Source organism: Ambystoma mexicanum, chromosome 11, assembly GCF_040938575.1.
Source record: "Ambystoma mexicanum isolate Mex_15411 chromosome 11, UKY_AmexF1_1, whole genome shotgun sequence".
NCBI classification, from domain to species: domain Eukaryota; kingdom Metazoa; phylum Chordata; class Amphibia; order Caudata; family Ambystomatidae; genus Ambystoma; species Ambystoma mexicanum.
Window position 1 is genome coordinate 694574627 of NC_090934.1, and position 26966 is coordinate 694601592.

General features: G+C 42.2%; 1 protein-coding gene across 6 annotated transcripts in view; it reads right to left on the reverse strand.

Annotated features, from left to right (window-relative positions):
• WT1 (WT1 transcription factor) overlaps positions 1-26966 on the reverse strand; it is a 328482-nt gene that overhangs the window by 246122 nt on the left and 55394 nt on the right. For all 6 annotated transcript variants that reach the window (XM_069623565.1, XM_069623562.1, XM_069623564.1 and 3 more), the window contains exon 3: positions 26552-26651. In XM_069623565.1, coding sequence (XP_069479666.1) covers positions 26552-26651 — 100 coding nt within the window. The remainder of the gene's footprint in view (positions 1-26551; positions 26652-26966) is intronic.

The window sequence follows — 26966 nt, forward strand, 5'->3', positions numbered from 1 at the left end:
CACACCTGCACTGCCTGCCTGGCAACCCCCGCACTTGGGGACTGTTTTCTGTATCCCTACAGTCCCACTTCCAGCACTTGATACCTGATGTCTGCACTTACCTTTGCACTTGCCACCTGCTGGCCGTTACTTTTACTTATTATTATTAATTCTATTCCCATGTACTGAACTGTCTGCTCCCCCTCCCCCTGCACTGTCCCACCCCTCCACCCCCCACACTTTCCCCTTCCCATGCACTTGCACAATCTGAAGACACCTGGCCTACTAGGATTGTTGTCTGTCCTCCCTTTGTTCCCCCTCCCTTGCCTTGTCGCGCCTTGAATATCTTGATGCATGTTAACCTCTCGGGGAGTGGGATTTCTCATATTATTGTTCCTTAATAACCGGGACTATGAGTGAATACAGTAGTTTTATTGACATTAGTCGCCAAGTATTTTACAGAGTTGGGGGACCAGTTGTAAGTAAATCACTCATGTTTGACTTGTGTTCTTCTGCAAGATTTAATGCAGCAGAAATTGTAATTTTTTTTATTGTTTAAGCTAAGGTGGCTGTCGTTTCTTGAATCAAAAAGAAGACATTGTTCGCATATACCACTACTTTGTGGTGCCTATCGCCACGTGGATACCCATTTTTCATTACTGCTTCCGTATCCAAGTAGCTATTTAAACTTCTGTTAGTGGTGGCACCAACATTTTCATGAAGGTCTTCTAAAAGGATACAGCCATCTTGGTTTAGACCTGAATTATTAGCAAAGGAACGCAGAGCTGCAATAACTTTCTTTTTCGTTAAAGGGGCTTCTATTTCTTGTTCACTCGATTCACATGTTCTGGTTTAGCAGAGCATGAGCAGGGCTTTAAGTGGACCTAAATTGCACTATTATTATATATCGAGCAACTCTATAGTCATTCTTTTTTTGTATAATAGCATGATATATTAACATAAGCTACGAAATGAATCAGAATCACTTACAGAGCTGCAGATAAGACACAGTGGGCCTCATTGTAAGTTTGCTGGTCTGGGAACTACGGTACCGGTAAGCTTGCGGTACTGTAGTTCCCGGACCAGCAAACTACGAGTTCTGCTCACGGGTGCCATTATGGCTGCCAGGTCTGACCTGCCGACCGTACCGGCACCTGCGAGCAGAGCATGTCGGATGCACCAGCACCATTCTGAATGGTGCCAGTGCATCCGACCTCCCCATTCCCATTGAGCCCTATCTGGCTCAAATGGGAATGTGGAGCATTCCATACCGGCGCCCACAAATGGGCAATTACCGGGTCTGGCAGGGCTGTAATGACCCAGTAATTGCCCATTCGCGGGCACCGAAAACGTTTGCAAGTTTGGTGGCAGCATGCCAGTTTTACCCACAAGGCAACTGCCAAACTTATAATGAGGCCCAGTGTAATTAAATGATTTGCCCAGGATCACACACTTTGGTTGTACCAAGCAGACAGTGTTGCGATATGCACTTAGTTATGTAGGCCAGACCACCCGTGTGCATTTCTATATGTTCTTCGTTAGGCCACGCCCATCAAGTCTTAAACCATGGCCATCAGGCAAGCCATGCCCCCAAATGAGGGCCCCCCTCAATTTCTTACCCCACTTAAGGCATTGATCAGGCCACTGCTCGTTGATGGTTTAGGAAGGATGCACATTACCGCTCTCACACATGGCACTATCGAGCAGGAAACTGGAGGACCAATGACCTGATCAGGCCACAACTGTTTGATGATTTTGAAAGGACCTACATTGCAGCTCTCAACCATGCCACCATTGGAGAGTGAGCTGAAGGTGCAATGGTCCGAACAGCCACTGCTTAAAAAGGATCATCTTACCCAAGTTACATCAAGATGGTAGGGAAGTAGCTTTGATTTGCACAAGGGCACTTTATGAATGCTTCCCTTAGCAGAAGATAAGTGAGTGTTCAGCTACGAGAGGGCTGTCTTTCAAGGACTACTGATTTTTTATTGAGGAAGGCAGGGGGAGCAAAAACGCAAAGTGAAATGCTTTTACTACGATTGGTTGAGAGTGCATTGGACATGGTAGGACAGGGAAAAACAGCAACTTTCAGCCTCAGCAGAATAGGCAAGGAACATCAAGATCATTTAAAAAAAACATTGCTTTTTCACTTGCATTTAGGTCAATTAAATATCCAATACATTCATTATCAATTAGCTGTTGCATTGCTGCTTTGACTCAATAATCTAAGCATTAAGCACAAAGGGCAAGTCCCAAGTACAGCCCAGAAAGAACCATGGCTGTCAAAGTGATGTGCTTCTGGGGAAAAGTGAGAAAAGGTACAATTCCTCTGAGGAGGTGCCATTGGTATTTGGATTTTTTGGAGATGTCTACGATGTGGGAAGAGAAGGAGAGAGTGGAGTCGAAGATGAGCCCAAGATTCTTTGCCTCATTGGTAGGCAAGGGTGCAGGGCCAAGGGAGGCAGGTCAGTGAGAAAGTGGGAAAGCAGGAGCAGGGGTCCCAATGAGTACAATCTCTGTCTTACTGGCATTCAGGCAGAGATTGTTAGCAGCACACCAAGCCTGAATTGTGGATAGACAATCCTGGATGAGCGAGGAGGCGGATGAGGCCGAGGCTAGCCTGACAGAGAGCTGTGTGTCATCCGCATAACACTGAAAGTTAGAGGTAAAGGTAGAGATTCTGTGGGCCAAGAGGGCCATGTAGATGTTGAAGAATCAGGGGGAAAGGTTAGATCCCTGGGGCATTGGGGGACACCACAAGTAGAGAGAGTGGTAGAGGAGAGAAAGGGCCTGAGTTCCACTTGGGAAGGCCGGTCAGAGCGAAAGCAGGCGAGCCATGCCAGAGCGTGATCTGTGATGCCCAGGGTATCATGGAAATGGTCATCAGGATGTTGTAGTTTAAAGTATCAAAAGCAGAAGAAAGATCGAGGAGAAGGAGTACTGAGGGAGAGTTAGTGTCAAGATTTGAGAGCAGGTCTTCACGAGTGTTCAGAAGAGCAGTTTCTGTGCCTCTGCATGCTCTAAAGCCAGACTGATGGTCATAGAGACAACCAACAGATTCAGTATGGAGGGTATGTTGAGTGATAGCCAGCTTCTCCAGGAGTTTTCCAAGGAAAGGGGTGATGGAGATCGGTCAATAGTTTGCTGGAATGGATGGGTTAGCTGAGGGTTTTTTGAGCAGAGGGTGCACAAGAGAGTACTTGAGAGCAGAGGGGAAATTCCAGTGGTGAAAGAAAGGTTGCAGAGGTCGGCCAAGGCTGAAGCGAGGGTGCAAATATTGTCCTTGATGGTTTTGGAGGGGCAGGGGTCAACCTGTTTGCAAGAGGCTTTCATAGACCAGACTTGTCCCACGACCTCATCAGGTGTGACAGAGGAGGTTGGTTAGAGGTAGAGGAGGGAACAGTGGGAAGAAGGAGGGTGGCCAGGGAAGCCCAAGAGATGTTGGTGCAGGTGGGCAGCAAAAGAGAGAGAGGACAGGATGTCCTGTGTTTTGGTGGTGAGATGTGTTGCCAGGGCCGAGCAAAGGGCCTAACGTGGTGTAGTAGAGGATGCGGCTGCGGTAGGGTTGGCCAGTTCCTTGCCAACTTTGAAAAGTTCGTCTGCCTTGTTAAATAAAATTGAAATCTGGCTCTAGTCCATGTCATGCTTAGGATGCATGCATTGTGTGGCTTAACATGCACAATAAGGCAGAGGTGTGTACATCCTTCTGAATATCATGCACAATAAAGCAAAGGTGTGTCCATTCTAGTGTATACTCTGTGCAGTGAGGTAGATGTCTCAACATGCTGTTCAGCATACATAGTACCACAGATGTGTCTGCACTCTGGGGCTTAACAATCAGGAAAAGGAAGAGTGTAAATTATGGTGCTTAGCATGCCCAGTAAGGAATAGGTATCTGTATTATGGTGCTTACATTTGCCTTGCAGCAGAGGTGTGTGCGTTATGCATGCAAAGTAACATTGAAATGTGTACATTATTGTGATCAGAATGCAGAGTGAGGAAATGTTTGCATCATAGACTTTGCACGCACAGTAATGCAGTGGTGTGTGCAGTATGATGGTTAGTATGCACAGAAAGGAAAGGGTGTGTGTATTATGGTCTCTATGCACAGTGATACAGAGAAACATTGGTCCATTTTTCAATTTGTGATCGGTTCAGGCAGCGACATGAGAAATGTTGTGCTCGATCCGTGTTAAGTTTGTGACATGAGAAACTTTGTGCAGGTCTTTTATTGATCTGAACTAGTTTCATGCAGTGGCACAAGAAACTTTGGGTGGGTCTTTTTTGATCCGTACTAGTTCTGTGCAGCCACACTGGCAACTTTGTGCACCCTTTTTGTTCAATTCGTAGTTGGTTCGCATAGCAGCACAGGAAACTTTGCAATTTTTTTTCTAACCATGCTAGGCTTGCACAGCGGCATGAGAAACTTTGTACTGCTCTTTTCAATTTGTGCTAGGTTTGCGCAGCGGCACGAGAAACTTCACTCCAATCTTTTTGATATGCAGAAGTGATGGAATGGTGGATGTGGGCAAAATTGATCAAAATCTTTCAGAATTTCACAGTTTTGCCGAGCCATAGTTATAAGGCACGAAAGGGGTGAGGTGTGTATATCATACTGCTAAGCATGCACAGTAAAAAAGAGTTGTTTTCATTGAATCTAGAAAGTGTGCCTAATAGCGTCACTGTGCTAAAGTTGAATCTAGAAAATGTGCCTAATAGCGTAACTGTGGTATTGATGAACTTAGAAATTGTGCCTAAATGTCCGCCCCCTGTCCTGATCTCGTACTTGATCACAGGCGCTTTAGTGATAACCACCATATCAAACTACTATGCTTACTCTCCCCTATACATCATCATTCAACTAGAACACAGCTGTACTATGACACATTCGGTCTAGATGTTCTCATAATTAACATGACCCCACGAACTCCACATCATCCTAATAAAACACAGCCAGCTGAGCACATTCCGGCTAGCGTAAGCGTCTCTTCAGGCCTAACGCAGCCAGAACTCAGTCTGGGAGTCCACCCTCCAGACTGAACACATCCAACTGATTTTCTCAGCACCACACCTACCACTAAGAAGCAGCTTTAATGCAACAACCACACCAGTTGCACACATATCCGGTGGGCCCACGCACCATACCACACTCTCTCTCTCCTAACTGAACTGCGGTTCCCAAAGGCGTTCAACCTACCAGCGCTTTGTCATCATACCAATGATACTTAAGACACTATATAAATGCCAAGTAACATAACATAACATATTGAGCATGGGTTATCCCATTATTGATTTTTTTTTTTAATGACCTGAAATAAAGGAAGCCTGGACTAACAGGGTGCTGCTGTTGGGCAAACAGGAAGGCTCTGCCTCACTATGCCAGTCGAAATTACCCTGATACAGTTGCAAACTTGTTTTAAGCATGCCACTTCCGATACAAAGACACTAAAGGATACCAAGAATGACTTGCCATTATCTTTATTGTTCCTTTCTGTTATCCATTTACAAATGTAACATGCATGATGAGTATATAATTGTATGCATTAAAAAGATAGATAAGATTTATTTCTAAAATGCAGACAATAAAACATATGTTGACATACATTAAGAATTATTTTCTATTTCCTAGACTCCTATCGGTTGTTGGTGTAGTATCTAGAAAACACTGACTGTTGGCGAAGTGAGAACAGCAAGAAGAACAACTGCTCCCTCCTACCTGGCAGACAAGGTCACCATCTCTGGTGGCCACCAGATGTCAGGACCTGGACAAACTCAGAAGTTCAAAAAAGAAACAAAAGGAAAACAAGCATTCTCAATCTACACCTCTGGACTGTGGAACATCATGCCCATCAACTCACCTGTACCCGCATGCAAGTCAGAAACACTTGCCTTCCCAAAGCAGCTTCTTCACACCTTTTAAGACAAACCCGACAAACCTACCCAGGATCCTGTAGACTACCACCGTTTGAAGACAAACACACTATTTAATCCCCATGCTCCATTTCAGCACTGTTGCATGTTCCCAACTAACTGTAAATGTTAACTGTTCCCTTCTACCCTAGTAAATGCTGTTATTAACACTGTTACTACCTGTTATCGTCTAAAATATGCTTGTAACACTAACTGAAGTACAATGCACCATTGCTTATGAAGTCTAGGTTTTCCCTCAATAACTACCCAAAATAAAACAAATAATAAAATAGAATACTGATACTCCTCAGCACATGAGCGTAATGATGAACAAAAGTGTGTAAATGATTGACAAAATTGGCAGAAGAGTGAGTGGGTAAATGAGCGAGATGTTGAGCACTCTGAGAAGTGTTACTTTGCATGAAGTCTTCTTTACACTTTTGAGAGGACACCGGTGGTCTGTAACCTGTGGCTCTCCAAATGTTTAGAACTATGACTCCCATGATCAATCACCATTGACTATGCCGGGCAGGGGTGATGGGAGATGTGGCCCAAAAATTCTGGCGGTTCAAGGCCCCTGTTGTATGCAAACATACTTACTTCTTGTTGACGAGCTATCCTACGGTTCTTAACAAAAGGGCAAGGTCACTTACGAAGTCTCTTCCTGGACTGCGTGCTACTTATCTCTGAGCATGGGCTTAGACAACATTACCATTAATAAACTCTTCTCGTCAATGCTTCTATTTAAAATAGGCCATGTTGATACTGATGCTAGTGGAAACATTCTTCTCTTTTTTACATTACTAAAGCAATTCACTATCCATCACCTTAATTATAAATCAACGCACTGTGGTGCTTGCAGGACTAACATCTCTCCAAGGATCATATACATTTCATTAGGTTACCTCGATAATGAATTTGAAAATATGTTTCCTGTGTTTTCCCAGCAGTATAACAATCACATTGCACGTGCCTCTTATTATGTAGGTGGCTTCAGCCCCAAGACTTAGTATCACAACATCAATTTCCAGAGTGTATGCTTTGATCAATGCCACTGAAGAGATGTAACCATATGCTTATACTAAAACCACCACCCACACGAACATATAAAGACTCCTCCCGCAACTGGTTGATGCCCTACTTAATACTGATTGTTTTTATACCAAACCGGGGGCTCGCTGAGAAATATAAATACTTTATAGACACTTTAGAGAATGTTGCTCATTCAACCTGCCTTAATTTGCATTTGATAACATCACAGGAAGTGACATCACAGGAAGTGGCATGACAAGATAATGACCACTACCTATGTAGACAGAAGTGAAAACATGGTAAATATATATATATATATATATAAAATAATCTGAGAGACTTTCCAATAACTACACTAGCAAAATATAAAAGTTGCCCACCTTTTAAGCCCGACAATTTATAAAGAAATATTCAAAAGGAAACAAAATCCAAACATGAGACATGCGCTTTAATGGCACTTTTATGTGTTCTTGTGGGTAAGTGTCTGCATTGCAAACATGACAACCTGGTGTGAAATCCTAGTAGCTGAACACTTGAGCCAGCAAACTTTTTTGATGCTGGCCTCAAAAACACAGAACCGGGGGTGCATCCTCCTGTTTAAACAAGTGAGCGGATACTGTCCACTCACATATATCGACTTGTACCCTGAAAATCAGTACAGGGCCAGAACCAGGGAAAATGTGCCCTCCAGTGTCCAGGATGGCAACCTCTCTTGTCACATCTTGGTAAAATATTCAAAGCTCACTTGCATGCTTCATATATAATGTGAGGAAAATGTTACATTCTACGTAAATACTTTTTAGCTTCGTAAATATAAACATGTGGAAATAAGGCAAATAGCTAGAATGGTTTTGTGCATGTTTAATTGTGCTGGAGGAAGGCACAGATTGTTGGCAGCTAACTGCTGCTTTGCATGTGCTTTCAAAATAAAAAGGGCCCTTTGCAGTTCATAACACAATAATGGTCTCTTAAATAGGCCATCAATAGTACATTGTACCCACTTTAAACGCTCTACTTTAAGAAAGAAAGTGATCAGCAGTGCTAATGAGCCCCCCTGTGCCTATTGAGCTGCTGGAACAGTGGTACAGGGGAAGTGGGGGGGGGGGGTTGTCTCTCCAGAGTCGCAGTAGGAGGTTGACAGGTGACAAGTTGCCTCACCAGATGAACAAAAGGGAGCCAAACCTCAAGGGACAACAGCCGCATTTGGAAAACAATATTCCGGCAAGCTTCCCTGTCATCATGCAGGCTGCAGCGTGTGCCGCTTGTGTGCTCAGCGTGCACTCAGTGGAGTAACTTTGCTGAAAACGTTGGGGGGGGCATGACATCTGAAAAAAAGGTGCCCCAGCCAAATGAATGGGAACAAAATGGTGTGCCAGGAAAGTTGGGGGGGACAAACACCCCTGTCCCCCCCTAAAATTACGCCCATGCGTGCACTGCAGCAAGTTTAGGTACTCTGAGCACACGGCCCACGTTGCAGCCTGCAAGAGGGAGTCAACAGCACCCTCGGCGCGTGGCTCTGGCAGGCGCGGGCTAAGTGCAGCCACACATGCTGCACACACCTAGAGCCGGCCCTGATTTGAAGCGTTAGACAGCAAAATGCATATCTTAAATAGCCACCTGTACAATACTCCAGGGCAGATCAACCAGAAAGTACATCCCAGATCTACATGAATTATAAAGTCCACAAACCTGCAGTCAGATTTTTGCTCTGTGTAGCAGGTTGGTGGGATTAGGGACGGGAATTTCCTGGCTGAAGTCAGAAAGTGGCAAACACCAAATACCCAAGCACTTCATGCCTGAAACACTCACATAAGTTCTTTACACATGATGATCCCAACATAGCTTCCTCGAGAGTTGGCAGTGGTTAGTAATATTCCCCCAATCAGTGGTCTCCCATTAGCACATTGTCTCCCATCAAATAATGGTGATGGCTTCTGCCTTTTAAAATGGTCCCTCATACCTTTTAACAAAGGCTGGGATGAAAGTTACAGGAATATACTTATTCTCCCCTCTGAGCACAAGTCCATAGCAAGCAATCTCTATTACACTGCACATGATTAGGGCTGGGTGTACTAGTTTGGGGATAACCTGTAACATCCAAATTTCGGGCGGTTCAAGGACCAGTGAAATTTCTAACTTTTCAGGAAATGTGTCTGGAAAATGTCATGGTTCATTCATAATTAACCAAAAGAGCCCTGCATGGGAGGGTAGGCTTCTGCCATCCTCAACAGGACCCCCTCACAGTGGGCTATGTTCAACTTTTATGCTATTTCCAGGTCTCTTGCGCTGTAAAACACTGTGGTGTTGTGGGAGGAATCCTTGCAGTGCTCTGGCGTTAAGAGGGAATAGCGATACTTTGGGTTGGCTGGTGTTCCTGTTCTTAATTCCAAAAATGACCTGCAAATATTTGCTGGTCACCAAACTTTGGAAGCAGTGACTTGTGATTGTATTTGCTTACTTGGTGCGGGTTGCCCCAGCTTACATATAATATACCAATTCGCCTGGGGAACAGCATGGCAAACTAAGGGTAAAATAATGAATGGATAATGGTTGAAGCAAGTGGTTGAGAAGTGTTTTCTTGATTTAAATGAATCTTAGAGTGTTAACGTTCCACTACTAGGGCGAACTTGCATATATTCTGCACAATGTGTAGCAAGCAATCCTATTCCCTCTGGGATTGGATTTCAAATTTTGGAGGATTTGAGAAACCGGAACTTAAAGTGAAATAGTGCTTCACTAGACATATATTTAGTTATCGCTTGGGAAGGCAATTTGAAACGTGGTTTGATGCAGCTATAAAAGGAGGGCAGCTCGGAGATTCTTTGATAAATGAATCCGAAAAGAGGGATGAAGTGACTGCACAGGGATCTTCACTATTCCCCGGCATGTGCAATTGTACTAGAAGATAGCTGGAGACTGGTTAAAAAGGGGCCACAATGTGCTTGTTCGCCACATACACCTTTCTGCATGTCTTCTATCTTACTCAAAGTAAAGAACCCCAGTTATAGAATTTAATTTCACACAGTAATGTACTGAATGGATCAAAGCATTCTGAACATTTAAAAATCATACCAATGATATGTACACTGCTAATATTGTGGCTTCATTATTGTAAACCAGACTGCCTTCGCCCCTGCGCTATAGTCTTCCAATATGATTAATGTCACTCAAAGGTCAAAGCCCGTTCAATGTGCACTTAGTGATGCACAGAGCACAATGCCAAGTGTCAACAGACCTGTCCTGTAAGAATGTCCTAAAATTAAAATAGGAATATTTAATTGCAGATACCTTGCAGTGGGAGCAACCACATTTTGTGAACTCCCCCTCCCTCTCTAGTTGTGGTTTTACAAAGTACCGCAGCATGCACCATTATGAGCTGAATATTTTGCCATGTTTGTAAAGAAGTGATATATTGAGCTTGGTGATTGTGATATTCTATTGGCTTGATTCCTGCCTCCCACCACCTCATCAGTGCTTAGAATATCATAAACACCCTTCACAGGACTGCTGATGATGGAAGGCACACATGTTCCTTTTCAGTGTTATCCTTGTGGCATAACTAAATCAGCTGTTAATCATCGGACACCTTACTGCTCCTTGCTGTGATGAAACCAAGACATTGGCTGCTCATGTTCATCAATTCACTCTGAGATCACACCAGAGACGGAAACCACCAAAAGGATCAACACTTGCCTGGTGCCGCATTGGTGCTGATGGATGCCAAGAAGGTTATTAGATGATGTACCATACATTAACATCAGTGAGTGTTGCTTGACTTTACTCTGATTTTGGTCTCAATACATGAGCAGCCTTACACTGCATGTGCAATGGCATACACAAGTGGGGCATCAACAAGATCGGTCAACAAGGGAACGAGTTCTAAACTTAGGGCCATGGTCTGTAAATCTGTAAATTTTGTGGGCCAATGAGGTCATCAACGCAACTTCAGAAATTGGACGTTGGTCAATGGTGGGCATCAGTTAAAACAACAAATATCAGATCAATTTAGGTAGGAATCAGTTTGTTCATCTTACACTGGAAATGTTGGGAACAATATGTGAAACAATGAAAAAGTTATTAAGAAAGCTAAACACCACAGTGTTAGCCCATTCATTTTCCCATAGAGATAAAGTACAGTCTTTGAACATCCACAGTGTGAAAAACACTGGAAAGATTTAGGCCATATAAGATACAATGTGGGTACAAAGCGTTGACGTAATTTCCTTGACTGATTTAGTGTAAATCCATCCAGTAGTTTTTAAATTATTCGACAGAGAAGGGGGTGACACCTGATCCTTAATACCTTCATATCAGTATTGGTGCTTTGCAGCAAAGTGGCTGTGTTCATTGTAATAATATATAATCTAAGAGTTCGAAGTTTGGCTAATAGGAACAAAAAATCAGTTACAAAAGCTACATTATTGCATGCAGTGCTTTACATTTTAAAAATCAATGGCAGAATAAATTGTACTGTGTAAATATGAAATAGGTAGATATTTGTAATGTTAGAAAACAGAGTTGTCATATTCAAAAATGTAATTAATCGAACCAGTGACATCAGTGATGTCATGTATGATGTAATTAGTTAGAATACTAATAGATAGAAGTAGAAACATGTTTAATAGTATTTGTTATGAAAATAGTCAATGTTAACATTTAAATTTACAATTCTCCTCACTGTAATTACATTACATGAAAACATGTTCTAAACGACACATTTTATAAAAATCACAAAAGTAAGTATGTGCCCATGTGCATTGTGATAATATATGCTCTAAAAATTCGATGTTTTTGCTACATAATTGTATGCAGCTCTTTATATTTAAAGAAACAATGGCAGAATACATTGTACTGTGTAATTATGAAATATGTAGATATATATTATGTTAAAAAACAGAGTTGGCATATTTAAAAATATAATTAATCAAACCAGTGACATCAGTGGCATCATGCATGATGTAATTAGTGATGTCACAAGTGATGTCAGCAGTGATATAATCTGTGATATCATCATTGTGGTCATAGACTGCACAACAGGGGGTGCATAGTTAATGGGGACTTGCTCAAAATTCGATTGCTGAATTTCGTTTTTTTTTTTAATGCAACATTGTCACCTAGTAGCCATCACTGGAAGTTTACCTCCAGGTCAGAGCCACATGAGCAAAACATTGTGGGTATGCATATTTGCCCAAATGGAAGCCTTTGGCTCCAAACAATTGTCCTTGTCTTACAGGACACCGCTATTGTATACATAGCTTCATCAACCTAAGACAAACAGTTCTTGAGGCTGCAGACAACTGGAACCTGGTTTCGCCCTTATTGTGGATCATCAGTGTGGTATATAGTCTGGCAGCCTTGTGGATTGAGCATGTGTACCAAAAAACAGCAAAGTTATGAGTAGCATTATGGTGGGTGTAAAAGGGCCTGAAAAGGTCCTTCCATTTGAAACATGAAAGTAGGATACTTCATTTTAGCCAAGTGGCACTTGCCATAGTGCCATTCAATGGCCATCACTGAAGGTTCACCTCCAGTTTGGAGCCACATGAGCAACGTATTGTGGGTAAGTACATTAGCCTTAATAGAAGCCTTTAAGTCTAGAAAGTGTTCTTTGTCTTAGAAAGACGTGTTATTTGATAGATAGCTGCTTCAACCCAAGACAGACCGCTTGCAAGGCTGCAGACAACAAGAGGCATCATTGCAGCATAGTCAGACAGTGTTGTGCTCGGTGGAAGTGAAAAGAAACAGTTTAAAAAAAGCTATGGTTCCTCTAATAAAATGTAAAACCTACAAGAAGCATGTCACATATGTGTATGGTGTATGTGTGTATTAAGATATGCCCTATATATATTTAATATGAATGTACTGCATATGGTTCTATTGCATGAGTGTATGGTGTGTGAGTGTATAGTGCATGACTGAATTGGTTTGTGAGTGTCTGAGTCAATATTGTATGTGTTTGTGTCATATGTGTATATGATGTATGGGAGTATGGCATGTTCATGTACATTGTAGCACTGTATGGTGTATGAGTGGCATATGAATGTGCTGCATATGAGTGTCAGGTGTATGCCATATGTTGTATGAGTGTATGGCTTATGAGTGAGTGGTATTTGGGTGTATGTGTGTGGTGTATGAGTAAATGACCTGTTTTTAGTCGGCATGAGTGTATGACATGTAAGTGTATCACGTGTTAGCATATGATGTATGGGTGTATGCGGATGAATGTAGGGCATATAACCATGGTGTAGGTGTATGGCATATGAATTTATAGCTTATAAGTGTTTAATATGTGAGCTGGAGGCATATAGGTGTTTGGAATGTGAGTGCCAGATGTATGGTGTATGGGTGCATCAGTGTATATTATGTGAGTGCATACTGTTTGAGTGATAATTTGTTTGTGTGTTTGTGGTCCAAGAGTGTGTGTCATAAGTGTGCAGGTGTAGGAGGGCATGCCATAGGAGCATGTGACATAAATGCATGTTGCATAAGGATGCGTGATGTAAGAGTGTTGCATAAGTGTGTTAGCAAGAGCGCATTGCCTATAAGCATGTTGAAGAAGATTGTATGACGTACAAACACATGGCATGAATGTGTGTGGCATAAGAGTACATGGTATCAGAGCATGTGCGGTAAGAGCATGAAGTGTAACAGTGAGTGCCATTAGTGCTTGTGACATAAATTGATGTGACGTAAGCGTGCATGCTATAGGTGCATGTGCAGTAAGTGTGTGGCGTACGTTTGTGTGGAATAAGATAGTGTGGCATAAGATTGTGTGTTGTTAGAGTATGTGGTGTAAGAATGTGTGGCGCAATGGTATGTGGCATGCATATGCTTGCCATAAGTGTGTGTGTGTGTGTGTGTGTGGTGTAGGAGTGTGTGGTGTAGGGCATATGAATGTTTGATGTGTAAGTGTCTTGCATGTGAGTGTATGGTATATTAGTTGCATATGAGTGGTCAGTGTAAACATATATAAGATGTGCATGGCCTATATGCCTCCTATATATATGAAAATTAATATTAAATTGAGGCTTGACTCTGATGTGAAATTTGCTTCCCTTCTCTGACCTCTCCATTGACCCCTCTTGCTGATCACTCCATTCTTCACTTTAACATCTTGGTCCCTCCACCCGTCACTACTCCTCTACCTTCTTCAATAACTAAGAGAAAATGTAGGGAGTTGCTTGCCCCTTACCTTAATGATGTGAAGACATCTTGCCTGTCACTCTCCCCTACGTATGTCTCTTTCGCTGACAGTGTTTTGTCTCACTTTCACTATGAAAATATGACTCCCTTTGGCCAACACTATCCGGCTCACACATATTCACTTTCCTGACCCGATCCTCCGCCCTGAACCATTTCTGAGATTCAGAAGCTAAAAGCAAACATGTGCTGTGACCAACAAAGCAGGTGTAAATTACAGACTCCTACCATACCCCTAGCCTACAAAAATGCCCTTTGCTTCTCTCACCTGTGTACTGGACTCTGCCAAATCCTCCTACTTCACAAACCTAATCACCTCCATTTCCAATCACCCCCGCAAACTTTCATCTACCCTCTGAACTTTTCTCACACCTCCCAAGCCAATATCCAATGCCTCCTCCATTTCTGCTATTGACTGTGCTCACTACATGTCCTATAAAATCTCTAAAATATGTGACACTCCCACTGCCATCCTCTCTCTACCACCCCAGCCCTCCTGATGCCCATCACCTCTTGCCCCTACCTCCTCTCCTCTTAACTACTTCGTACCTACTTCTCCAGTCAAATTATCACCCATCCTTTGCAGCGCCAATCCATCCTGTGTTCCTGCCTACGCGTTTGCTCCCCGAATGGTTGAAGATTAGTTTAAATCACCTGCCCTTATTTCTTTGAACTATTTAACCTCTTTCTCTATGGCGGGCTCCGCCTTGCCTCCTTCAAACCTGCATCAGTCCTAACCCTATTGTAGAGGCCCTCTGATGACCTAAAACATCCCAGCTAGCTATCACCCGGTTTGCTTACTTCCCCATTATTTAAAGGTCTTTGTGCAGGTGATTTTCAACCAATCCCTAGGCTTTTCACATAGGAGATTCACTTCAATATGCTTCCATAGTAAACACTCCACCAAGACTGCACTCATGCATGTCTTCAACTTTCTCTCTGATGCTCACCACTCGGCTCTCTCCGCTTTAATCATGCTTGTGAACCTCTCAGCCTGTTTAAACACTGTCAACCATTCTTCTCTACTTCTCAGTCTCAGGGACGTTGAATTTCACAAATATGCTCTTGTCTGGATCATCTCCTACCTGAAAGGTTCATCCTTTAAAATCCCCTGGAACTCACAAACCTCTGACCCCACCCACCTCCCTGTTGGTGTCCCTAAGGAACAATCCTATTCTTCGGCTCTTCAGCCCCTGTACTTCTGTCCTAGAAAGACCTATGTTGTCCTTTGGCTCCCGCTAACACCTCTTTCCATGACACTCACAAATGTTTCTCCTGTTCCTCCTTCACCCTAGCCATCTCGATAAATGGATTCCCAACTGTTTCACTGCAATTCATTACTGGATGGGACTCTGATGCCTCATGCTTCAAAAATGGAAGTAATCTTTCTCCTGTCCTAGAATGCCATACCCTCTCACCTCTCCACCTGATGTTTTTGGCTCCCTAGCTAACCCTGAGGGTCGACTTTGAGAGCGATCTCTGACTGTGTGTGTGTATATATATATATATATATATATATATATATATATATATATATATATATACTGTAAGGGTGCAGAAGGAGGAGAAAGACACACAGGTGACATAGTGGTTGCTATAGACCTTTATTCACCAAGAACAAAAGAGAACACCTGACTCCCTATCTCTATGAGGGGTTTCCCTACTTCAACTAAAGTGTTAATGGGTCTGTCAGAATGTCCTTGTAAATGAAAGAATCCACTGGCATGTGTAAAGATCTGTGTCCCTTAAACTTATCACTAAACTAGAAGGTTTTGTCAATGTTCTCGGTCCAGGAGAATGACTCTCTTCTCCTGGACTGGGTAGCTAGGTACCTAGTCCTAATGCATCCCAGACAAAGGACTGTCAATCCTGTAACACTTTGAATCAGGAAGTTCTGTTTCCTCACTCCAGGGGGAATGACTCTCTTCCTCTGGATCACAATATTTGGAGATTTGATTCTTTTTGCAGAGTCAACTACCAAGAGAATGACTCCCTTCTCCTGGTCTCTGGTTTTCACTGTTTCTCACACAACCCAGGGAAATGACTCCCTCCCACTGGCATCTTGGTAAATTGTCCTTGTTCTTGTCAAAAGAATGACTCCCTTCTCTTGACTGGGGTTGTGCGTTAACCTGGGGGAATACCTTCATTCCCCAGGCTTCTTGAATTGTTCCTCTAGATGTAGCACTACCGGGAGAATGACTTCCTTCCCCTGGTATCTTCTTATAACAGTCACTTCAAACTCAGTGGTACCCAGGGGGAACGGCTCCCTTCCTCTGGTGATCTTTGTTTCACACTGTTCTTACTTTCCCAACAGTTCATGTACAAGTATTATCCTTCACCCAGGTTTCCCCATTATAGCCCACTTGGCCTTCTTGCTTGCCAAGTACTGCCATAAGGAAGAGGGGTGTTCTCTGTTGCCTTCTTTGTTCATGGGTCCTGATCCTTATTTCTCTATTCAGCTTGTTCAACAGACCTGGTTCACTAACTTGCCATGTAGTGTCATGAAGGAGATGGTTTACAAAGTCCTCTTCACTCTCTCTCTCAAGTTGTGTGGTTATGTACTATCCCGTATTCAGGAGTTCCTCCCTTTTTCCAATCACAATATTTCCTCTTTCTCTGGGTGGTCTTTCACTACCCCTATGCTCATGTTTGGCTTCTCTGACACTTCCCCTTAAGTCCCAACACTCATTTTGGTCCCAAACTGCCAGTCTGGTTCCTTCCCTACCTTTAGGGAACATATCAGCGGGCTGAAGTCTGTCCTGGGACTCGTTGTTGGGATTCCCGCTGCCTTCGCGTATTTCTTCCTTAGTCAGCGGCTCTGTAACTGCTGGCTTCCGCCAGCATTCTCACCTGCTCTGTAACACGTGGTCCCTCTGATTTTTCCAGTCTGGCCGTTCTTCTTCCAGCCACCGAATAGGTCCTTCCACGTCGGACCCGGAAGAGATGCCTGCTTCCTGCTGACATGTCCTGGTCTGCAGCCCTTACTTTGTTCAGCAGTGAACTACACTCGGTCCTTGGTTCCTCCATCGATGATTTGACCAACTCCCTACTCCATCTTCTGTTTTTATGTTGTTGTTGGTAGTGGCCCTCAGTGGAGAACTAGAATGCTCACACCTACTTTTGGTAGTGATCTTCATAGTCCAACACCTCCTCCTCATCCCAGTCTTTGTCATGCAAGCCTTACTTGGGTAGTCTGCACTATTCTTCTGGATCTTATGTCACTGGCCCTACGCAGGTACATGGGGTGGTTGGCTATATTCTTGGGTGCAACATAGGTGTAGGTTGCGGAGGGGTGCCTGGGAGGGGGTCATACCGTGTTCTTCCTAGATGTCTGGCGCTATCCCCAGAGGGGGAGCCTCTCTCCATGAGATATTGTAAATAAGTGGATTATAGAAGGTAACTGTCTATGGCACAAGGGTGTGTGGTGTAAAAAGTGTCTGCTGTGTGAGGAGCCAGGAATGAAACTCAGACACAAGATAGCCATGTTTTTGTTTGTAGACTTTTATTGAAATAAATGTGTTGGGAAAAGGACTCTCTGACCCTGCTCTAGGGGGAATTTCCTAACCTAAACAAAAACTAAGGAACAGCCTGTGTCAGGATGCCAAATCAAACTGTCCTTGTGTCCAAAAGTTATATTCTGACCCTCAAGCTAAAAATAAATTATAAATGTGAAAAGGGAAATGTCTTTAACCTTTTGAAGTTCTTGCAAAAGTGTTTGCTAAAGACGAATACGTATTTCAAACACAAAAAGCTTCTTCATATATCGGGGAACCTTTGGTCCACAATGGGGTTTCCTTCCCCTGAGTTTTCCTTCCTCGAGGTTTCAACACAATGTTATGTACATTGGAAGAGCTTGTGTTCCACAATGGGGTTCCCTTCTACTGGGTGTCTCTTCCTTGAAGATTCAACACAAAAGGTTCTTTACATTGGAAGTGCTCTTGTTCCACAGTGGGGTTCCTTTCCCCTGGGGTTTACTTCCTCAAACACAACAGTTCTGTGTCCCTTATCTGGCCCACAATTGTAACTGTACTGTCCCAGGCAACGCCTCCTAGATTTGTGAGTCCTTTGTCAGGACTAGGCTTTTCTTTATATGCTTAACACAGTATTGATATTTCTGTACTTAGAGGTTCTTAACACACTTGCTATTGCCTGGTATACTCTCCTGCCAGGACTTCTGCTGTTACACACTTGTTACTTGTCTGTATACTCTTCTGGCAGGACTTCTTGGATTCACACACTCTTGTTATTTGTCTGGTATACTTTCCTGCCAGGACTTTTGTTCTTTACACATTTACAACTTGCCTGGCATAATCTCATGCAAGGGCTTGTTCTTCTTGCACACTTGCAATTACCTGGTATACTTTCCTGACAGGGCTTCTTATTCTTGCACACTTGCAATTGCCTGCTATTCCTTCCTGTCAGGGCTTCCTATTCTTGCATTCTTGCAATTGCCTGGTATAATTTCCTGTCAGGGTTCCTTATTGCCTGGTATTTTCTCTTTCCAGAGCATCTTGCATTCACATGAGGCTTCCAACCATTTCCACAAATGTGTATTCACTTGATTGGCTATTGCATCTTCTTGAGATAGATTTTGTTTTTGGGGATCCCATGTATTTACATTTGATACATTCACACGCTGATAAGGGTTTCACTTTTCTTTCCCTTCTTACAGTTAGTTTCTCCTTTTCCTCTCTTTCTGTGGTTCTTTTTACTGTTATGGGTATTTAGCACAGTTGCCAATATGCCCTGTGGTCCCCACTGCCTTTAGGATGATTTACCGGCTCTTGCTGGCGTTCTTGGGCTTGTTTGCCATTGTTCAGTGAAGGGACCTTGCTTTGTTTTCCCTTTGTTGCTGTTTCCTGTTCGGCTTCTCATTTCTGGTGGCCTCTCCTCCACAAGCCCACCTTTCATCTAGCTAGGTAAGCAAGGGTTTGCTTGCAGCGGTCGGCAAACACCCAGGAGTCTTCCTTTGGCTCCTGGCATCTCAGCAGTACGACCCGCTCTGTCAGCGTTTTCCAACTCCACCATGCGTGATTCCGCTTTGCCATTCTCTGAGCTTCACGAACCGAAGAACCATCTACTCACCAACAGTAGACCTTTACATCTTGTTATCTGTCTTTAAATTTCCTGGGCACAGGCATTTGTGGGGAAAGATTAGAATGTTCAGTGGGCTTCTGGTTTCTCCCATTCTGCGTTACTCTTTCCCCTCTTCTTCATCCCAGTACTTGAAGAATCATGGGACAAGAAGTCCATTGTGGGTAATTGATTTCTAGAGCTTGAATAATCATTTGCAATACTTTTAAATGATAACATATTGTTGGATGATTGACAATTGGACCTAGACATGGTGGTTTTGTAATTTCTACACGATAACTCAAGGTTGGAGGTTTGGCTCATTTGATGTGGGAAAAGGTTTTCTATATGTTTCAAAGGGGGAGGTGTAGATGAATGACAGTAAGCCATAAGGGTCTTGGGTATGGAAACATTATCCTCAGAGGAAGTAGGGGTTACCTTGTCTCACCCGATGGAGTCATGACATCCCCCGGAGGCGATCTCCTCTCATGTGATCCTCCCTCACCTGACCAGCCCCTGGATCAAGATCAGATAGCAGCTTCCGTCACCCCTGGCAATATGAGAGAAGGTTACCGCTGGAAGATTAGTGATGACTCCATCAGATTCATCACAGGTGCAAGACTGTGTGGCATATAAATGTCTTGTGTGATGCATGTGTACATGGCAAATGTACACGTACTTGTACTGTAACATACCTTAAACTTGAGATGGGTGCTAAGGTTGGATTTGTAGTGGTATGGAGTGATCGTTTATACTTTGAGATTTATAGTTGAAATTGGAATAGTGGACAGTACATGTTTGTACCTTAAATGTTGTTATTCCCACTCTTTGTAGGATTTACTTTTTTTAAATGATCCTTAACTGTTTATTTAAAACCTATTTAATATCTTTTGTGTGGTGCATTTGCCATATTGCTTATGAGTGTTTCAGTTTATGAGTCATATGGTTTACATTTCATATATGTACACAATTTAAATCTCGTATGCGTCTCATATACATATATAAATGTACCCCAAAGTTAATCCCAACTTTGATGCGAATATTTATATGTGTAGAAATGTATATGTACATAATGTACATTTCATACACATACATGTCCATATCATGTATAAGATGTTCATTCCTTTAGCGCATGTCTTCTAGAACTTCGATGTGCAGGTGACTCAGTGGCATAACTATGCGTGTCTGTCGCAAGAGCGTGTGTCATAGGAATGTGTGGTGTAAGGCGTAGAAATGATTGGTGTTTAATGGTCTGGCATGTGAGCATAGCAGGTAAGCAGCAAATTGGGTGTTTGGTGTGAAGTCTTATGAAATAAAGGTCCTATATACCACCTAAAAGTATGAAATCTAACATAAAAGTGAGGATTCACTTTGATTTGAATTTGTATATGTTCAAGAGGCGTATACAAGTTTTACAGTCTGTACATATATGCAATTTATATCTCCTATAAACATATCATATACATATGAAAAGATTACTTCAAACTCAGTCCTGTCTTTGATGCGAGTTGCCAAATGTATACCAGTGTACATGTATGAAATGTACATCTCCTAGATGCACATGTACAGTTGATGAAGAAGATGTACACTGATTCTGCGCATGTATCAAAATAACTGTGTTGTAAGAGCATGCTCTGTAAGTGTGTGTGATGTAAGCATTTGTGGTGTCAGAGCATGTGGTGTGAGTCTGTGTGTGTTGTATGTGTGTGGTTGTTTGTGTGTGTGTGTGTGTATTGGTTTATATGTGTATTGTGTGCATGTAATTATGTGTGTGTGTGGGTGTGTTCTTGTAACTGTGTACTGATGTGTGTCTTGATGTGTGTGTGTGCATGCTTCTGTGAATGCTTCCATGCATGTATTGATGGGTAAGTGTGCATGTGTGCTTGTGAGTTTGTGTATGCATATGTATTGGTGTATGTATGTATTCTTTCTGCATGTGTGTTTGTGTACACTTCATGTGTGGGTATGTTTGCATTCATGTATTGATGTGTATGTGTGTGTGTGTGTGTGTGTGTGTGCTTCTGTGCATTTATTGTTTTGAGGTGTCTGCGTTTGTGCTTGTATGTAAGCGTATATGCATCATTCTGGGCATATATTTGGTGCATGTGTGTATGTGGGCATATACCTTTGTGACTAACTGTATGTATGTGTGCATGCTTGATGTATGTGCATGTATGTCGGTGTGTGTGTATGTGTATTTTGTGTATGTTTTGTATCTGGGCATATATATCTATAAATAACTATATGTATGTGTGAGTATGCGTGTTTGTGGGCATGCATGTATGTTAGGATAATACATGTTGTAAATGAACATGAATTGTATGCTGCTTGTGTGCATGTGTACAACATAGATACGTGTTAAAACACAAATATCTTAAAAATGACAACCTCAATTTTCACTATTTATTTCCATTAAATCAACCCATGGTGTACCTAGGTGCATGCCACAAATATTTGCTGCCTGTAATATGGAATTTGCATGCTTTTATCAGGTGACCAAAAACATACAGATATATATTTTAATCGGTGGCTGGTCTAGAATGTAACTGGGACAGCACCAAGGGCTGGGGGGATCTGATCATTTAATTGTGTGGTGGATACAGCCCTCAACTGTAGACCCAGCCCAGTAGTAATGACTGTGGTCTTTTAGCCCACTTGGTGAAATGGGACAGTGGAAGTGGCCAAAGGCTGTGGTCACTGGCCAGTGGTCTTTTGTCCCAATGTTTACAATGTTGACAGTGGATGCAGCCAGAAGCAATGGCTGGTGCGATCTGGTTAGTTACAAGGGAAGTAGATATGGGGCACAGCAGTAGGCTATGGCCATTGGCTGTGGACAGACACCATGGCCTGTTTGGCCTCATCTTTTTTAGTTTTTGGAGCAACATGGACAGTGACAATGGCTGAATACCATGGCCAGTGTGCCCTGGAAAAGATACACCTTTAAAAAACCCTTGAAATGCAGTAAGAAACTAAGCTGATCCATTAATTGAATATTATTATTATTATAATTAATACTAAGGAAATCACCTGTAATTGCATCATTTCTTTCATATTGAATATGAGGAAAATTACAAAAGCAAGTCCATCATCTCGCTGGATATTTCATTAGTTCGCCATTACGGGTTGAATGGTATTTTACTACCCATGAAACCATAAGACATTCATTATCAGCTACTAAGGCATGAATTGTGTTATATATTATACATGATAATTTATGAAATCTTAAAACATTAATTATTAGCCATTAAGGCATTAATTGTATTAGCCATAACTTCCTTTTCCATTGTATTCCACATAAATTATACTTTGAACTGATGTTTTAAATTTCAAGGACATCTGTATTTACGCATTGTACTTTATATTGCTATTTTGCACGTATAATTGCACTTTGCACTGGTCGCTACTGATTACAGCTTCTTTTAGGCACACGTTTTATTTATGTTTTCCCAAAGCAATTGTTTGAAAATATGATTCATGTCCTCTTTCTATGTTTAGAAAGACAAAAATGAGTAGAGGAACAAAGTATAAATGTTGTCTTTTCTCAATGTCTAGTATACCCTGAACCATGATTAAGCTGTGGCGACTGTAAAACATTGGTTTGTGATGCAGCATGATTCAATAAAACATACTTGGATGTATGTAGGTTTTAGCCTGTTCTTCCCACCACATACTTTTAAAAGTGATGGGTTTGCCACCTTTTGCCTGCCATCCGTTGCTGCACATGGCATAGTAATTTTTGGGTTGTAATATGCAAATATTTAAAAAATCAATATAATTATGGTGGGTTTAAAAAGGCTTGAAAAAAAACCTTGGACCTGTAATGTGAAACTAGGAGAATCCATCTGAGCCAAGTCACACACTCCACACCACTTAGTACCATCACTGTAAATTCACCTCCAGTTCAGAATCGCATTAGCAATGGTTTGTGGGTGTGCACATTACCTCAAATGAAGCCTTTTGAGCCAGAAAATTCCCTTTGCCTTCCAGGCCAGTGCTACTTTATACAGAACACAATGAAACTAAAACAGACATTTCTGAAGACTGCATACAACTACATATCTGGTTTCAGCATTATTAGAAATCATTTGTGTAGTACAGTCTGAGAGTCTTGTGGTTGGAACTTTTGGGCATGTTTAACAAACAGCAGTAAAGCTATGGAGGATTTTAAAAAGTTTGAAAGAAATTCCACCTGAAATGGGAAAGTAGCATATTCGATTTGAGCCAAGTCACACATGCTATAAAGCAACCTAGTAACCATCGCTGGAAGTTCACCTCCAGTTCAGAGCTATATTAGCAAGGCATTATGGGTATGCAAATTAGCTCAAATGCATGTCTTTTATTCCAGAAAATTGCCTTTGTCTTATAGGGCAGTGCTATATTCATAGGGAGGGGGGGGGGTGAAGGAGGGAGGGAGAGAGAAAGGTTGAGAGGGAGCAAGGTAGAGGGAGTGAGAGATTTCCACAAGTATGCCATTTTGTTTACAAACGTCCACCTAAATCATTTAAGAAAAAGTACAAAAAATGAGATGTTGTCTATTGACTATTATAACTTGTCAAAAAGAAATTAAAAAAACAATCCCTCTCCCTATTCATTATTTCCTGTATTTGCCAAAAACTGGGAGTGCTTTAAAATAGGCTTGCCCACATAAGTAAATTAACCACTGTATCAAAACCTAGAGGTTTATAGAGCGACAGACAAGCTGTGTGCAGCTCAAGCTAGTATGTGCACAGAGAAGCTGGCAATCTACGGCAGTTTTCCAAGAGAACAGCATCAGTACTTCGTTCTGTTGTACTATCGGGACTACTTTATTCCTCTAGGTATTGCAGGGAAGGTTAGAGCACACTGGATCATCTCGCTGGGTGAGGGCAGATCAATGTGGCCCTGCCCCACGCTGCTATCAGAACGAAATTACCATCACTTTGGGAAAATTATGACGACCATCCAAGGGACTGGGTCCTATTGCTAACTCTGCCGCCTGGCAATAGCAACCAGCCTGACCCAACAGCTAAAGAAAGCTCAATCCCCAAAGTAACTGGCAGTAGCATGGGCCACAAGTGCAGCAGTATGAACGCAAAGAGGCCGTGAGACACTGCCAGTCCAGTCATCATGATCCCCTGAGTCTCAGAGGTCACTGCAGGGGTACAGGCTGTGCTTCATAAAAAACATTAATAAATGCATAACTAAGGACTGAACAATCACCAAAACCTCAGAACACACTACCTAAATTATTGTTCACGTTATTCTCGGATGGACCTCTTCGTGGACTTGTTCTTAAATTAACATTTAAAAAATGATAACAATATAATAAGAAAATTGCATTGTAAATATGCTGGAAAAGGCAATTCTGACGTTGTTAATTGGGAACTGTATTTCATTTTTTTTAATTACGGTTTTAAGTAACAAGATATCTTATGCACATTGATTATGAGTAGCCCCATAGCCTCACAGCTATGCATACATTTCTTAACACACTTGCAATTCCGAAAGAAAGACATACAAATACAGTGTGGTACACATTACATGCTGCTGGGGAGCTCATGCAGCCCATTATAGAGTTCTACTTACAAACACCCCAAAATCGAGCATATAGAAGCTTTTTTCCATGGCTTTGAATAAAAGCAGAAGAAATTGGGATTCAATAGAATAAAAGCAGAAGAAATTGGGATTCAATAGTTGCACCACTTGGGTGAAGGAAGACTCAAGGATGTCATTTCCAAATCAGTGCCTGCGCTTACGTTCTATTGTAGTGTTTTGATCAACATGTTTTGATCAAGGAATGCATGTTCTTTCCAGTGATGTATGTGAGCTGACCAATTTTGCCTTCCAGAATAAATGTGATTTTTTAATTTGATTTTGAGTTATTTGTATAGCACACCTAACAAACCAAATTGTATCTGGGTGCAGACTGGATCCAGAAACACTCAAGTGAAACACTGCGAGAAAAGAATATTTATACCAAATTCCAGATATGAATCCTAAGGGGACTCTTATGATAACACCATCTTATGCCAGTTACTTAAACAAATGGGTCTTTAGGGTTTTGCGAAAGAGTCTTGGATTTTTAATGGCTCGAAATTGCAATGAAAGCTTATTCCACAACTTTGGGCCTTATACTGCACACCTACAATACACAATTTGAAGGGGAGAATTGCAACAGTAATTTATCACAGGACCACAGCTGTCGAGTTGGTTTATACTGACGTATTTTCTCTGAAAGAGAACTAGGAGCCAGCAAAGCACATTAAAGTCAATTCGGTCCTTCACCATGAGTCAGTGTAAAGATTGCAGCAGACATGAAATCGGAGAGGACTTTCTCACTCGGAAAATCAGCATTCTGGGCTCTCTGCAGTCTCTGAATTTGTGTGCATGGAATACCTGCCAGCAACCCCATTACAGTAGTTCAGGTGCAAATTCACCAGGGTTCCAACCACCGCTGAATGGTCTTTTGCTAGGATGAACGTGAGGGCCTGTCTCAGAAGACGCAAGGTGCTAAAAATTGACTGCACCTAAGCGCCTTCCTGAACTTTACTCCCCAGTTGCTCCTGCCAAATACATGCCACATTTTTTATTTTAGGGGCAAAGGATAAATGTGAATGCCAAAAGCATGGTGACCCTGGTTGCCTACTACCTTCCAAAAGGTGTTTTTGGGCAGAACAGTAGCTCTGTTTTTCCAGCGTTTAGGAGACGCCAATTGGAGGACATCAACCCTTTGACTTCTTCCAGGCATTGTTCGACCGTCTGAAACCCAGACTGGAGGGGATCAAGCAGCGATTCCATAAATTATGGATGAAGTATTTGCAGCCAATGAGGAGATGACTGGGTGACATGTTAGTGATGTAGATGTTATGAACTTAAATCCATCTAGATGTTAGTGGCGGAGAATGGTATGACACAGCGTTCAGACGTGGTTATACAAATAAATCGGTGCACGCGATGGCATGGTGTGCATGCCAAGAAATCAAACGAACATCATTCACATTCAGGTTGTATTCATTCCACATTGGCAATATCTAATTTCAAGAACAAAGTGCTTTGAATAAAGAGGAAGTCAACTGTGCCTTGTATGAAAAACAATGTGTGCGTATCCTGCACATCCCATTCCCACATCCTGTTGCTTTCAGGAGAAGCATGCAACACTGCACAATCACAAAGCTTGCAGGTTAGGACCTGCACAGAGCAGTCAAAGCTGTAAGAAATGCAGCACATATAAAGTTGTTGGAGTTGCCTGAGCTGTTTTTTTCAGGCAGTTTACACACGGTTAGAAGGCGACACATGTGACAGACCTACACAATCGACTTCAAAACAACTCATTGATGTTGCAGTGGATGTAGGCCAAGGTGACATTCTCTGGACATACCTGTTGTATGGTGATCTCAGTAGCAGGGCTTGTCCACCTGTGCAGGTATCAGTGGGTGTGTGGCAGCCATACACAGGAGGAGGGACTGAATACTGCTGATCTGTTGTGGAAAAATGGCACATCAGTTTTTATAGCTGCCTTTATTTTTTATTTGCAAGACATCGTTACAGCTGGAATTCTGCTCTGTAGACCATCGGCATAGAAAGTATTTTGCACAGGATCTATCCTGTATGGAAAATTGCACAGTGCGGTGATATCAAAACAGAAGATTCTGAATCTATGAATGTTTTGTGCAAAATGTTAAGAAATTGTTCTCTTTGCACACAGAAAAATGCCAGCGTTCTGTGCTGTTCAATCACGCGCATATCTATCATTATTTGTTTAGTTATGCTTGATGATTTTGAAATATATGTAG